The sequence below is a fragment of the Toxotes jaculatrix genome, chromosome 6 (assembly GCF_017976425.1).
Source record: "Toxotes jaculatrix isolate fToxJac2 chromosome 6, fToxJac2.pri, whole genome shotgun sequence".
Taxonomy (NCBI): domain Eukaryota; kingdom Metazoa; phylum Chordata; class Actinopteri; family Toxotidae; genus Toxotes; species Toxotes jaculatrix.
In genome coordinates this window covers 12,846,669-12,862,385 of record NC_054399.1, presented here as the reverse complement: position 1 = coordinate 12,862,385, position 15,717 = coordinate 12,846,669, and the positions used below count along the sequence as shown (strand labels likewise).

General features: G+C 41.0%; 1 protein-coding gene across 2 annotated transcripts in view; it reads right to left on the bottom strand.

The window, feature by feature from the left end:
- atp13a3 (ATPase 13A3) overlaps positions 1 to 15,717 on the bottom strand; it is a 35,759-nt gene that overhangs the window by 10,462 nt on the left and 9,580 nt on the right. For both annotated transcript variants that reach the window (XM_041039690.1, XM_041039691.1), the window contains exons 3-21: positions 12,951 to 13,037; positions 12,684 to 12,857; positions 11,011 to 11,244; positions 10,388 to 10,458; positions 9,990 to 10,073; positions 9,471 to 9,540; positions 8,355 to 8,489; positions 7,415 to 7,487; positions 6,439 to 6,570; positions 6,161 to 6,343; positions 5,440 to 5,597; positions 3,979 to 4,167; positions 3,685 to 3,746; positions 3,169 to 3,319; positions 2,708 to 2,827; positions 2,559 to 2,576; positions 2,036 to 2,189; positions 1,627 to 1,747; positions 299 to 423 (exon numbers count right to left, since the gene is read on the bottom strand). In XM_041039690.1, coding sequence (XP_040895624.1) covers positions 299 to 423; positions 1,627 to 1,747; positions 2,036 to 2,189; positions 2,559 to 2,576; positions 2,708 to 2,827; positions 3,169 to 3,319; positions 3,685 to 3,746; positions 3,979 to 4,167; positions 5,440 to 5,597; positions 6,161 to 6,343; positions 6,439 to 6,570; positions 7,415 to 7,487; positions 8,355 to 8,489; positions 9,471 to 9,540; positions 9,990 to 10,073; positions 10,388 to 10,458; positions 11,011 to 11,244; positions 12,684 to 12,857; positions 12,951 to 13,001 — 2,305 coding nt within the window. In that variant the 5' untranslated portion in view covers positions 13,002 to 13,037. The remainder of the gene's footprint in view (positions 1 to 298; positions 424 to 1,626; positions 1,748 to 2,035; positions 2,190 to 2,558; positions 2,577 to 2,707; positions 2,828 to 3,168; positions 3,320 to 3,684; positions 3,747 to 3,978; positions 4,168 to 5,439; positions 5,598 to 6,160; positions 6,344 to 6,438; positions 6,571 to 7,414; positions 7,488 to 8,354; positions 8,490 to 9,470; positions 9,541 to 9,989; positions 10,074 to 10,387; positions 10,459 to 11,010; positions 11,245 to 12,683; positions 12,858 to 12,950; positions 13,038 to 15,717) is intronic.

Here is a 15,717-nt window from a genome sequence, read left to right as displayed (position 1 = left end):
TGTTATTAGTTGAGATTACAGGTACAGCTGAGTAAATACCAGAGGGACTAAATCTACTGAGTGCCAAAACACAGGAGATTACCAAACTTACTGTGCCACTTGTTTCAAGAGGTTTAACCAGCTACAGGGAGAAATGTGAAGATTGTGTGTATATGTATTGTCGGTTATTGTTTACAAATCCGTGTGTTTGTGCAGGTTTATTTTCTCATTAGTGACTGCAATGAAATATTGTAATAGTTTGAGTCTGTGTGCATGTGTGGATGTGCGTGTATGTGCAGACACTTGTGCATGCTCTCACCAGTAACCATGACAGTGCGGATGTGAGCCTGGTGGAGGTCCTGCAGCACCCCTGGGGTTTCTGCCTTCAGCTTGTTTTGCATGATGATCAGACCCAGGAACTCCATGTTTGTCTCTATGTGATCCCTAATTCAAAGAAAGATGTGTACACATTAGTGATTAGGTGTCCAGTCCAAAGAACTTTAAATACAAAAAGTATTGGGGACTCACACACTATTGTGCTAAATAAATCATTATTTGTTTCATTATTTTTAGCACACACTGTTCAACACAGGAACACCTTTATCAAGTTTTCTTATTTACACTCACCAAGCACTTTATTTTTATGGAACACCATTCTAATACAGGGTAGTTCCTCCCTTTGCTATCAAAACAAACTTCTTTATGGCACTGATTCCACAAGATGCTGGAAACATTCCTTTGAGATTCTGCTCCATGTTGACATGATTGCATCACATAATTTCTGCAGATTTGTCAGAAATTAGACAAAGCACATTAGTCCTGCCAGTCTCCCTTTTCAACCACATCCCAAAGGGATTTAGATCTGGTGACTGGAGAGGCCACTGAAGTACACTCACTGTCATGAAACCAGTTTTACTTTTTCTTTGTAATATGGTGCATGATCGTGCTGGAAGTACCCATAAGAAGATAAGGGGAAACTGTGGCCATAAAGGAAAGCACATGGTCAGCAGCAATACTCAGATAGGCTGTGTCCCTGAAATGATGACTGATTGGCATTATTTCTGGTCATGACAGAGGTCATCTGCCTCAAGGTTTGACATGTTGTGCATTCTGAGATGCTTTTCTGTTGTAAGCAGTGGTTATCTGAGTTACTGTAGCATTTCTGTCAGCTCAAACCAGACCTTTGACCTCTCTCATTGACAGAACTGCTCCTCACTGGATGTTTTTTGCACCGTTCTGTAAACTCTAGAGACGGTTGTCGATAAAAATAACAGGAAATAAGCACTTTCAGAAATAATCAAACCAACCTGGCACCATAAAATATGTCACAGTCAAAGTTACTGAGGTCATTCAGATCATTTTATCATTCTGACGTTGTGTGTGAACACTAACTGAAGCTCCTGACCTGTAGCCGCAGGATTATATGCATTGTACTACTGCCACATGATTGGCTGCTTGGATATTTGCATGAATAAGCAGGCATACAGGCGTTCCTAATAAAGAGCTCAATGAGTGTGTCTTCCATGGACGAGAGGAATATAGGTATAAGAGTGTTTAACATCACTGATGTGAAGTAGGATGCCAAACTAGAGCAGCAATCCTCAGATTAAGTTCCCTGGAAGGGTGAAATCAAGGTCAAAACTTTACCTGTTGATGTTCTGGACTTTGTGCCATGTGAGTTTGGATTCAAGTCGACGGTGAGCCAGAGCAATGACCCTGAAACCCTGCTTGGTGTAGCCTTCCAAAACCTCTGCAAAATTTTCTGGCACTGCAAAGAGACAGGGAGACAGTGAGGATATAAATGAAGACAGAGAGGTACAGCAGGAAAACAAGACACATTAAACTTCTGCAGCTTTTGTTTTCAGGACAGGGATCAGAGGCAACCTAAAGACAAAAGAACCAAAAACATAACACAACTGGCTTTCAGTCAAGTGTTTTTCAATCATTTTGTTCCCAAAATTTACAGTTGCGATACTGATTATACTCTGATGCTAAGATAAAATGTAAAACATTTTCCAATGCAGGTCGCCACCATGGCAGTTAGTGCACATCTCACCTGTCTCTTTCTTGCAGAGACTAGCCACCACCTCTGGTGCCCCCTTCGTGTAGGCATCCATGCGTTTCTCCCCGAGCAGACGAGCTACCACGCTCATTCGCTGGAGAGCTGAGGAAAAAGGAAACTGGCGCACAATACCTATCTCATACGCTGACTGCACACGAGCGCGCGCACACACACACACACACACAAATCAAAAAAATGGATCATACAAAATTGACATGGATGAGTAACTGCAAAATTACCGTCAGAGGTAACTTAGTGCTTGGAGTTCTATACAGATTAGATCCTCCATTTCATTACAGAAGATCAGTATATTTTACATATACTGAATAAACCGACATAGAATTTTAATTTTCAACTAACTTTTAACTTAACTTTCAACTTAACTTTCAACAACTAAACAAGTCCACTGTTCACGCTTCATTTTACAGTTCTTTAAGAGAGATCTGTGTTGTTCATTCTAAAGGAAACAAAGAGGAATTTGATTACTACATTTTCAAAAAGGAAGCAGACTTCTTACCGAGAGCTCATAGAGTTCCTAGAATGTGAGAAAGAAAAGAGAGTTTTTGAGAAAACATAATGTAAAAACAAACAATCATTCAGAGTAACAATGTTACTGTATATGCTGATGGTAGTTCATTATAGCCACCACTGGGCTTCTGTATGTACCATGTCCTGTTCTTGTGATACGGCAGGCTCTGAGGGCAACAGCTGCTTTGGGGGTCGAACCACTGTGGGCATAATACGGTTGTGGAGGGATGTTTCCTCCTCAGTGGCCTCTTCCAGGATCTGGGCAAGCAAAGGTTTAGAGAAAACAGGAGTCAGGAAAATGTTTATGAAATAACAAAGAGATATTAAGAATGGGTAAATATATTTGCCATAATATATACATACACATATATATATATATATATACATATATATACACATACATACACACACACACACACACACATATATATATATATATATATATATATATATGGCACACACTGATAGCCTACACATAAAATGGATTCCATGTGGCTGTTGATACCCACATATCGTTTTAAGGGTGGTCTGACTCATCATATTTTCGCTGTCCTGCCCTCACCAACTTTTAGTTTATGAATAGACACAAAACAACTCACCCATCCTGTAGCCTCAAACATTTTAAGGTCTAGTGGGTCTCCAGATAGCTGACCATCTATTTTGGTAAGAGAGTGGCAGGTGGCCATGCAAGCCACAAACTGAGACTTGACAAGATTCTCCTTGTAGGCATTTTCCTCTGACAGGTGGAAACTGGACAGTCATGAGAAGAACATGGAAAGAAAAATAACTCAGACAAATATTTTTTATGATGTGAAAAAAAATCCTCCTTATAAGAATGAAAATGCCTCCAAACCAGTGGATTTCATTGATGTTTAAAATCTAAAAGAAATTTTAGCAATTTCAAGGTCTATCAGGGGTCCGTTAGCAATTATATTTTTAGTTGAATGTGAAAGTGTCTGAACCAGCAGATGAAACCATCAAGAGCAACCAGCAAGAAGATTGTAAATGTTGTAAATGTAATGTTGATGTAAATATTTCAAATGTTTGTCGACCCTGAAACGTACTGAAACAGTGGCAGCTTCTGGTTTGCTAAATAAGAGTACAGACTAGCTTACCTGCCATTCTCAACTCTCTGGACTCCCCACAGGTCTAATCCATCTTCTGTCAGAGTTCCAGTCTATAAGTGGAAAGAAAGAAGAATTGAATTGAATGGATGAGCTTGGCATTAGCACAAAACCAGAGGCAGAGGCATGTTTAAGTCCCACTACTCTTCAGATTACTGTGTTATGTATTTCTGTACATTCTGTTTATTTACAGGTGTGTAACTTCCTACTGGCCTGTGGAAAATTGAGTCGTTTTGAAACATCTGATGGAGAAAACACAGCAGTCATGCAACCTCTGTAGCTCACCTTGTCAAAGCAGACCAGATTGATTTGCCCACAGATATTGATTCTCTGTGGGCTGATGCAGAAAATGCCAATGTGTTTGAGGCGTCGCTGGGCGTACACAATGCCAGCTGTCATGGCAGCTGGCAGCGCCGGTGGCACAGTGATAGTGATGATGTCCAGGGACTCAATGATGATGGTCTTAGCTGGCACCTGGGGAACACAAAAACAAGAAAGTTTTGAGACTTTTGAATGACAATAATAATAACCTTTTCTGTGATTACCTCTTCAAGCTATAAATCAAGTCACTCCCACTCATTTGTTGGAGGGGCTGCTAAAATCCTGGTCTGAGACGTGGCATTTCCGAACATGAGCTGCAGAAGCCCACTTTAGGCCTTAGCAGCGTGGAACAACTAAGTTTCTCTCCCGTATGTTTCTCCTCTGTTCATTTTAACAACAAATCCAAAGAAGTGACCCAAACTGGCTGATCATGTAAGTCTGGTACTAATCCTGTCAAAAGCCTAGAATGCGAACTAGTTTCTCAAATAGTTCATGTTCCACAGCACACAGAGTTCTAGGAGTGTACTCCAGTGCTGTGTGCTGGTGGGAAAGCTGGAAAGTCGGTGGGAAAGCTTTTGCACAATGTTGTACCAAGGGAAGGGAGTAACTTTTCCACTGGCCTCACAGGGTGACTGACTCTCCAAAAGTACAGCCGCTTTTGACATTTCATCAGACAAATGCCCTTTTGAACAACACTGAATTTAAAAAGAAAATCATCTAATTGAATCTTACATTGTTCTAACACATTTTGAACAAACCCAAAATGTTTTTCTTTGATTCAAATAGAAATTCAGCACACAAGCTCAAATAAGCTGACCTGTGCCTGCCCACTGTGATATAACAAGTGACTGGTTAAGTGAGGGAAATGCCTAACAAGCCAAAAATCTGACCCAGATAATGTTCTCAGGAGCTACAGGACCAAACTAGAGCCTAAACACCAGTCACTGAGTATCAAAGTTGGATTTATCAAATGACAGGAAAGAGGACTCCAGTCATCTGCAGTGTAGTTATTTGCTAACATGCTAACAAAAAGAGCATAATAACATGATGAAGACTCTGTTATTCTGAGTTTGTTTTGGAGTGATTCTGCCCCCTTGTGGGCAAAAATCTCTCAAATCAGGTTAAGCTGCAGCAACACTGAGCTGGTCATTGGTAAGCAGATTAAATTCTTGTACTGGGCAGCTTCCAGCTCTGACTGTGTACAACTATGTGTGTGGGAAGTAAGGCATTACTGAAAAAACACATTCATAACATCAATTATGTTTTAAGAAGTGTTTGCATTATCTGCTGTGATGCAATGATATATAAAAATACAGTATGTGGTAAAGATGTATGTATGTTTTTTAATGACCGTAAACCAACAGAGAGACAGAGCCAAAGAATGTTTGATTTGGCTTTCTTACAGGTGCACTCTCATTACATTACCTTGTTCATGATGCTGAGGATGATGGAGTAGACAAATCCGATTCCTGCCACAGCCACCAGACACAACAGGAAGAGGTAGGCATCACGGTACAGCTTGAAGTCGGTGGGTTTGGGATACAGGATGGAGCGCACCAGCTGGCCTTTGGCTGTACTAAAACCTGAGTGAAGAAAGAGACAAGTCTTTCGAAAGTCGATTCTGCTTTTAGAATGCGAATCTGGTCTCCAAACTGTAATGTCTACAGATTAAACTGTGACAGACGTCTTCTAAGAAAGGCTCAAATGTGGATTTAACACATATTTAGTGGAGTATATATTAGACTAGCTGCCTGAATGAAAGGGATGAAAGGGATCTCTGAAATGCTGCACTGTTCTTGTAATGAGAAGCTGCAGTACTTGAAAGGTACAGTACATGTTTTTAGACTACTGTTACTCTGCAGCAAACTACTGTATTTCAGTGTTTAAGTTCACTGAATACAGTTTACATCACATAGAGTTGCATCCTTAAACATATCTACACACAAATATAAGATTACTTCAGAGATGCCGTTCCCATAAAGTGAGCTGCACCTTTCAGTAAAACATTAACATATAAATCTCATTTGAATATCTCACTGTTACGGCACAGTTTCTATCCAAAGCATCAAAGACTATTTACCACAAATTCAGACTACATCCAAACATTACACCACTATTACATAAAGGATCCCAGACACTCACTTACCTGTGCGGACCACCACAGCCTTGACCAGTTCGCCTGTGTAGAAGCGGGTCTGGATGACGTTGGTGCCACAGAAGAGCGTGTGTCTCTTATGGTCCTCTGTGTTGTAGGCACTGTCAGCCTCCTCCCCCCTCTCCCCTGCCACTGGGTTTGGGAGGTTGGTCTTTGTCACTGGAACACTCTCACCTGATGGATAGTAGACTGATGTTAGAACTTGCTTCTGGCAGGTGTACTAGGAAAACAAAGTGATCAGACTTAAATTTTCAGATTTCTCCTCTAACCTGTGAGCATGCTTTCATTGACGATGCAGGTGCCGCTGACCAACACAGCGTCACATGGCATGATGGTCCCATTGCTGGGGATGACCATCACATCACCTGGCACCAGATCAGTAGACAAGATCTCTTCAATATCTGCCAGGGAGGACGGTATAATGGAGGAGTGGGGAAGATAAATGTATTACATATACACAGGTGGAGCGCAATGTGAGTAACAAAACGGAAGAAAGAAAATTACAAGTGTGGATAAACGTGAAAAGTGAGTAAATGAGCCAAAAGTGGCAGATGGTGGATTTGGGGGTGGGGGGGGTGAGGTGGGCGATGAGAAAGGAGATATTGTGTGTCAGAGCCCCAGAGTCTTGTTCAGCACATATCTCATTACTCACACCCCTCTAGGCAGCAGGGAGAAAAGCTGAGCAGGGACCAGTGCAATAAATGGATGCATAAACAAAAATATAAGTGGTGCACAAATTTCCTCAGCAAGGTTAAATATGAGTTTCTCCTTTGCCCAGTTCATGGAATTAACTTTAATTGGCTACAACTGATAAGACATCTGATGAGACTGTCAATGCTTATGCATCACCTCTGCAGAGACTATCACCCATTTTTAAAAGCAAGTAGCCATACAAAAGCCTGCCCAGAGCCATTAAAGAGTCCTTTTAAATGGATACACAAGCTACACCCAATGTATCACATACACACACACACTCTCTCTGTCTCAGCAATTCTGTCTCAGTCTGCAGTGTCCCACCCTAGCAGCCATCTGGAGGGCAGCCAAAGCAGGGTGACTGTGTAATTGAGTCTGGCCCAGCACAGAAGCATAAAAATGTCTACTGTCAGGTTTGGTTTGGAAAGCACTCTTCAGAAAAACCAAAAACTGAATAAAATAATACATGCTGTGATCTACTTTTTAAATGACACTAGAGAGGCAATCTGCGAAAAACCAGACACACAGAAACAAAAAAAAAAACAGACAAACCGTTGTTGGCTCGGCATACAGACACACGGACAATACTGTGAGCTGCCACCATATCGTGAAGCATGACGTATTGCTGGAGGAAAAAACAAAACAAAGTGTGATAAAAATTTTGAGAGATTCCTGATTACCATGACCACCTGTGCAACTGCAAGAGTGTTTTCGACTGACTTTCTGAGCTATGAAGCCAGGGGCAGCAGACCGTGTGCAGATGAGCTTTTATGCTATCTTGAAAACCCTGGATTAGACACGAGTGGGGCAGTGAGTGTGTCTGACATGGCTTAGTCCTGGCTTTGCACTGGTGCTGTAACATTACAAAAATTATTGCACCAGGGCAGTTAAGTTAGTGTGAAGTTACAGCAGTGTAATAGGCATGTAAAATGTAATGTAACACGCATTCCTGTGACTCCGTTTGATACTTGATGTACTGTTTCATATAGCTGAGTCACACTTTTGTGGAAGCCAGTCTAAACCAAGCAGTGACACATAAGACACATCTCGTCTGGTAAAATAATACCACTTGCCACAGGCTGTCTTATCCCAGTCCAACAGGCTGTTTTAGATTATGAAACCCCTTGTGTATAAAGCTGACAGTTCATTTTGACCTGTTGGTACTAAAGGAAAAATCAGGGGGTCAACAAAAATGCTCGGATTTGTCCTGGAAATCAGGCCATAAACTCACAAGAGCTTGTGATGCCATAAATATCCCTTAACATGTGAATACAATCTGCAATGGCACATTTCAGAAAATATAAACTGCAACTACATTTGACATAACCCAGACACAAATTGTGAAGTATGAGGGGCTAACTGCTAAACTCTGAGCCTGTGTGTGAACATGTGGAACAGCACACGGATCTCATTTCTATTCCAATTCAATTTAACCTGGTCCTGCCGTAAATATGCCATATAATACATAGCTCTGGATTAATAAAGACCTCACCTTTTTGATGGTGTACAGAGAGGTAGCTATGGATATGACCGACATGAAAACAATGGCCACAGCATAGTAGTAATACTCATCGGCACTCCACAGGATCACACTGAAGAGCTGGAAGATGTAGAAAGGGTTGAGGACCTGCAGGAGGAGACAGAGGGAGAGAATAGTGAGGCAAATGAAAAGGTGAGAGCATGAAGATAAAACTACAGTGAAGTTAAAAACAGAGATGTCCATTCCATGACATAACTACTACCAGATGCTAACAGGACAGTGAGAAGACTAATATGTCTGCACAAATCCCATTCAAGACGGACACTTATTTATGTGGTCTTACATTTTGTATACATGCTTTAGCAGTGTTTACAGTGAAATAACAAATTACTTCACTTGCTTTGATACACGTCCATTTGGTAATATTAACTAGTTGTTTCAATACGTGTTGTGGTCCAAAATAGCGTGTAGGTCTGAAAGAGGCATTAGTGTAATCTTTACTGTCATATAGATTTCCTATTGTAGACTTAGAGTAAATAGATATGCCTAATTGTTTCCTTTAAGGAGTATTCATAGAACTGGAAAGGTCTCTGTATTAACTAGCTGGGAAAGACTCAAAGTCAAATCAAACTGAAAATGTGAAACTTGGCAACAAGAGTAATAAAAAGGACAAAGTCTCAGCAGAGAGTGCAGAGGACCATAGATTCCCTTAAGCTGATTAAGTAGATGAGAAGCTGTTTGCATTGCTAATATAGATCCGGTTGGTAGTTCAAGTGACTAATGCCTTGCAGGAATAACAACAGGCAAACATTTATCTGCCTTTCTTGAGGCATTTCTGCTGGACATAATGTTGGTTTTACATGTTTGCCCTTTGCAGGAAAAGAAAAACAATGTACATGACTATGGAAATGTCCTGACACACACCAGGTGCCCTGCTAGCAATCCCTCAAAGAGAAGGAAAATATGTCCATAAATTCTATGTCACACACCGAAACACATCATTAATATTTAGCATAAAAACACAGCAATTGTGTCAATATCCATGCAAAAAAAAATATGAGTTGAGCATCCGAGTTGACAAGGTGTTCTTCAAGGAAAATTCAACCTCTGAGTCAAACTGGGCCCTACCTCTTTGATAAGCAGCTTGAAAACAGAAGGCACTTTCACTGCAATTTCATTCACTCCGAAGAACAGTCTCCTGACAAGTGGTGAAAGAGACATTCATGAGTCAAGGGTTGTGAATCAGACTATCATGTCTTAACACAGACACACACCCACACACGGTATGTAGCAGATTTTCATTCTAAACAATATTACCAGATGTTTTCACTGATTAGTTTCCCAAGGTTTGTTGAAGGGCTTTTAAATGGTGAAATAATCTAGGCTCTGTACAATCTAAATTTTGTTTTTGTTTTTTCAACATGTCCACTCTGACTTCCCATGGTCACTGCTGAGGAATCCCTACTTTGCCATCTGGCCTGACAAAATCAAAGATGATGCAAAAACTGTTGTCAGGGCAAATGGTTTATTATCTGCAATTAGTGTAACTCACACAGAAGAATAATCTGACCAGCTGGCCCGAGTACCCTCCTTCTGTCTGTCTGCCTAAGGTTGTGTGACCTATCCTTCAGACAGACAAGATGTTACCTGTACTCCTGCTGGTTCCTGGTCAGGCCTGCACTGTGCTCCGAGTGGAGGGTGGAGCAGCTGATCTGCAGATCCTCCAGGCCGCTGTAGGGAAAATGTAGGTCAAAGCACAAAGCACGAGACAAAGTCGACTCTTTTAATTGCTCATAACAGCACAAGCAATGCACATCTAACTGTTACTACAGCTGTTAAAGCAAGTGCTTGTTTTGCTCGTTTTATCTTTCTATTGTTCTATCTTTTGTTATCATTACCGCCGTGTATTTCCATACACATACAACTGAAAAAAAAAACCTTTAGCCAATATAGCTTACTATAAGGGAGAGATTCCTGCAGCGAAAGGGCCTGAAAACTGTTAACAAAGCCAATAAAATTTCTGTGGATAATCAAAGAATGTTTACCTCAGAACTTCAAAGTTCTGCACCTCGTCATTCCAATAATACTTTGTGCTATGGAAGGTAAAATACCGAATCTGTGGGAAACAGAAGAGGGAGGGGGAGAGGCAAAGACTTATTGTACTTTTATTTGACGCATGTCAACATTACCGCAATGTTGCCCGCAGACGTCAAAGCAAATTTAAAAGGAAAAGTGATAAGAAAAGCGGGTTGACCACGTCTATAAAATTCCCATTCAATGAAGTCAGTTTGAATATTTAATTGAAGGAAATAACAGGGGATTTGTACTGCTGAGTTTACTGTTTGGATAAGGGGTTATGTAATGCATGTGGTCAATGGAGAGTATCCAGAAGAACAGCAAGGCAAATGAGTGCTTTTGTATCTGTGTCTCAGACAGGAAGAGAGGGGCCAAGGCAGCAATATGTTTTATGGAATATAGGTTTAACAAATTGGGATAACACTATCATAACATAAATATGGAGTATAAAACATAAATATCAACTCTGGAAACCAAACGCTGTTTGAGGCTTACCATCAATGGTGTGTTCTGTGTGTGTGTGTGTGTGTGTGTGTGTGTGTGTGTGTGTGTGTGTGTGTAAATACTGTATATTTCAGAGACGGGTGAATACCTGTGTGGGCTGGTAGTCGGCAAATCTTCTGATGAGCTCCTGAGCAGGGCTGCCATCGGAGGGGTGAGGGGTGTGTCCGTTGGCCAGAGCAGGGGTGGCAGGGGAGGAGAAGGGGCAGGAAGGAGAGGAAGGGGAGCAGGGGGAGGTGGTCTGGGTCTCCAGGCTGTGGAAGGGGTTCCTCCCCGGGGCCAGCATCACTCGCACCCTGGCTAGAAACCAGCGCCGGAATTCGTCCTAGAACAAACACACACATGAATAAAGTTTAACTACAGAAGTTTTGAAGACCTTCATTCATCAACTCGTAACCCCCCCTCCATTACTGACTGACCTCAAAACTTAAGGGCAACACACATCAGCTGTTTCTTTAATTTTAACCTGTATATTGTTATGTAATGTCTATTATCTTAGAATCTCTTTATAATGTTATTGGTAGTGCTTTATCAAAGGGGAGAGGTGCAAAGATGTTCTTAAAGATATTTTTCCCATAAAATAATGCGTGGAAAAGTTTGAAATTTTAAGCTGTTGGAGTTGTATGTGTGTTTTGTCACTTTTGACAAAAACAAGGAGTGAGAGATCTTCAGACTGTTGTCGGCTACATGCTCAAGCTGGTATCATGCCTACAGTAAATTTTTCTTATTGCAGATATCCTGATTGCAGACATGCACTTGGCCAGTACTTGTGCAAGAAAAAAAAAAATCCTGAATTCCTGGCTCACCCTTGTACTGTATCTTGACACAACCGGATATGCCTGATGTTCTCTATGAGCGCCAACTGACACAGGTCAATTGATGCAACACAGTGATGCTGTCAATCTGTGTTGCCCTTTACTCTCCTTTCTTAAGAACAAAACAACACCAACAAAATATATTAAAAAAAAAAAACATAAAAAAAGGTATTCACAGACCCTAATCCTTCAGCCTAAAATCCACAGCCTAACCTAAACCCTAGACGGGATTCTTATCTCTGAACAAGCTTGTTTAATAAGTGAACAAAACTGAGACAAATCTTTACACTGAAAGATGTTCCTAATGCTTCAACTCTCACAAGGACATTTACAATTTAATCAACACCTACAGTCAGACTCACAGATTCAAAGACACATGATCAAGGATGAATACACACACATTCACTCGAGCATGAGACCAACACAAAGAGAAAAGAATGCAGGCACGCTTGGACAAACACACGCACACACGAAAGTTATGAAAACACTGTTGGACACATGGCAAGTTATCTGTGTACTCCTGCTGGTGTGACTGTCTGTAGGAAGCAACTAGTCTCAGCTGCATTCACAGCTTTAAAAAGCTGTGCTTTTAAGCACGAGCCTGAAGTTTTTATCTTCTTTATATACCCATGTGCAAAGTTGTGCCTGACAGCATTTGGACTTGACTCTCTTGCAGGTAACTGGTTTGAAAAAACGAATCATGGGAGTGTTAAAACCATGTTTAAAATAATGATTTCATCTGTTTTTTTTTTTAAACATGAAAGTAACACAAAAATGTTATACGTCACAAATGTTTGATTGTGTACTATTAAGATTACCGAAACAAACAGACCTGCAAATTAAGTTAAATAATATAATGCAATATAATGTGCACTATCTAGTATGCTCCTACATTGGCAACAGCTTTTCTGTCGATAAACCAATCATTGCAGCTCTACTTTGTACTTACCGTGGAGCGCAGCAACACCACTTTAGCATCACGGGCTGTGGTACGGGTGCAGGTGGATTTGACGCACCACTCTGGCATCCAGTAGAGCACCAGGAGGAGGAAGCCCCCTGTACACAGCACCCCGAGGCCCACCAGGGCCAGCCGCCAACGACATAGACGGTAGCCCTGCAGCTCCTAAAGGGTGTAAGAAGAAAACATGATGCAGTCTGGTTGGAAAAGCAAGAATTCCCTCACTGGCACTGATGTAAAATGAAAAAGATTGAGTACCATCTCCTCCTCTTCCCCTTTGTTGAGGACCTTCAGGTCTTCCTTCTCCATGCTGCAGAACAGTTAGCCAAGCCCCTTCCTTAGTTACTGCAAACACAACACACAAAATGTTAGCCTATTTAAAACAGTGGCTCAACATTAGAGGGTCAGACACCTCAGGCAGGGTCACATGATGCTTTCTAGTGATATAATGTAAAAGAGTACTGTTTGGAAAATGCTGTGTTTTTGTCATCCACACATTCAACACATTTTTGTAAGCTTCCTCCATTATGTATTGATATAAAAAAAAAGCATGAAAAGGGGGAAACCCAGATCATCATTCACTGTTTCACTCCATTATTTCACTCCACCTCACTTCACACTTGGGGTTTATAAACTGAGCAGGACTGAAAACCATTACTGTGCAGCCAATTACCATTTAATCTGGTATCAACATCTAGTGGTACAGTGGTGGTACAGAGCCAAAGGGCCAATTTGGGTGGCACTGGTAACCCTTCAAATCTGATTAACCAGCCTTGGTTCCACTCCAACACATCATTCGCTGTTTAATACTGGAATTGCCTTAAATGGACAACTGCATAACAAACAAAGCACCTTCTTTGAAATGGGAGCATAGTGCTCAGAGCAGGACAGGTAGTATTTGTTTTTACCTCAGGTTCATACTCATCATCACTATGCTAACAGAACTTTTTTTTTTTTTTTGCAAATAACTGAATAGACTTTGGCATACTTCTTGACTATGGAGAAGAGGAAAATATAATTTGTAATGTTTGGCGTAACATACTCGTGAAATAATGGTGCTATAGAGAGGCAGCAAGAGCAGGAAACTGTGACAAACTTGGAAACAAATTGGGGAACAACTGTGAAAAAAGGCTGTTTTGCCTCATCCATTTAGAGTGGTTTCTCAACAGCATATAGCAAATAAGAACATAATATGAACAATAACAAACAGATGTGGAGATGAAATCAAGAGATATTGCTGAATTGCTACGTCAGTCTTTGAGCACTTAATATTTGGCAGTAGGTATAACCACTATCAGAAACTGGGGGTGACTTAGACTGCAATGCAATTCATCAACTGACCACCAGTTCAGGGCCTCATAAATCTAGGTGTTGGACATTAAACAATTTCAGTTTTGCTTATTTATATGAATAAAGAGCTTCAAATTTTTACCACACAGAAAATCTTCAAGGACAATGACACAAGTACATGCACTGTAGAACGTTTGATAATGCATGGACTTCAGTGGGAAACTGTGTGAGGGGGTATCAATATGTATTTCTTAACTCTGGTCAAATCCTTTGAACCCAGTGTGAACTCTTCAACTGTCTGTGTGAAAAGAGCATTAACGAAGGAAGAGATAACTGTCTGCGGATACAAAGTACAGGAAAGTTCATTGGAACACATGCTTATGCTCCAGCTATAAGAATGCACAGCCCTCCTCAGACAGCTGCTTGACCTCAGAACACCTGAGATTATCTCTTAAGAGCGTCAACACACCACGACACAAACCGACTGAGTCATCAGATGCGTGTGTTATCCAATACCAAGCTTGTCCCCCTTTCCTCCTCTCAGTTATCCCTCAGGACTAGCCAGCTGCCAAGGAAGGCACACTGTCACTTTGTGAGTGTGTATCTGAATTCTGCACTGATATTGACAAAAAAACGAACAGGCCCCTCAGAAATGCCAGTGTGGCCGCAGACAATCTGTCTATGAGGCTAAAATGAAAACCAAGCTCCAGCAGGTTTTGAATGTTTTTGTGGCTTATGCACTGCATCGAGTTACTGAGACAAACAGTGAAGCCCACTGTGTGTGAAGAGTCAAACTGTGAGTAAGCAGTATAAAAAAGAGGTTAATGAGGCTATTGGCTTCAAGGTCAGAAGTTTGTAATCAATTAGTCGATCAGCTACACACAGGATTTCACTGGGGCTTCTGGGGGAACTGGTGATATCCCATCATGCCCAGATAAGATCCCACATTGCTCAAAACACTGCTGGAGGAGCAAATCCTGTAAATTCTCATCATGCTACAAAAGACATGTTGGAAGTAACAAAATAGAAATGGAAATCAATGTCTGGCTTCATTGTTTATATGTTGGATTTGCTTGAATCCACATCCAGCCAAAGGCAGGGCAAAACGAGCCTCTGCATGTCTGAGTTTTGTAACGGTACAGCCTGGCATGTTAGCACTCACTCTGTGCTATGTGCTACACCATACTGTGAGTCCTGTTTAGTTCAGGTAACATCCCATACTTGCTCAGAGATGAAGCTAAAAAGTACTAGAGAACTGATCTGTATCTCCTATGCCATCCACAACCCTCACACCATCAGAGACACACGTCATTCTTAATGGAGCTAGTTTTGGGTGAAAAAGAATAAGAGATGGGGGTTAGGGGAAGAATAGACTTACAAACAGTTTCCCATAAAAAACAAAACACATAACTTGTACAAGGTAATGTCCATGCCAAACATTACATTAAGTAATCTGCTTGTAAATAGTCAAAATACTAATGATACAAATAATGTGCAAAGCTTTCAGGTGTTAAACATCATACAAGTCATTCGAAGTCATAAATTAATTCATTCAACTACAAGCTGCTAATATGCTAATATGTAAGAGAATATGCTCTTGCATATTGTGCAAGTACAGTAATCTCCACTGAAAGCAATGGGGTTCCTCTGTGCACTGCCATGACTGTGTATGAAAGTCCACTTACACAGGCAGCAATTCAGAGATGCCTTCGACTGAGCATGTTCGTGCATCAAA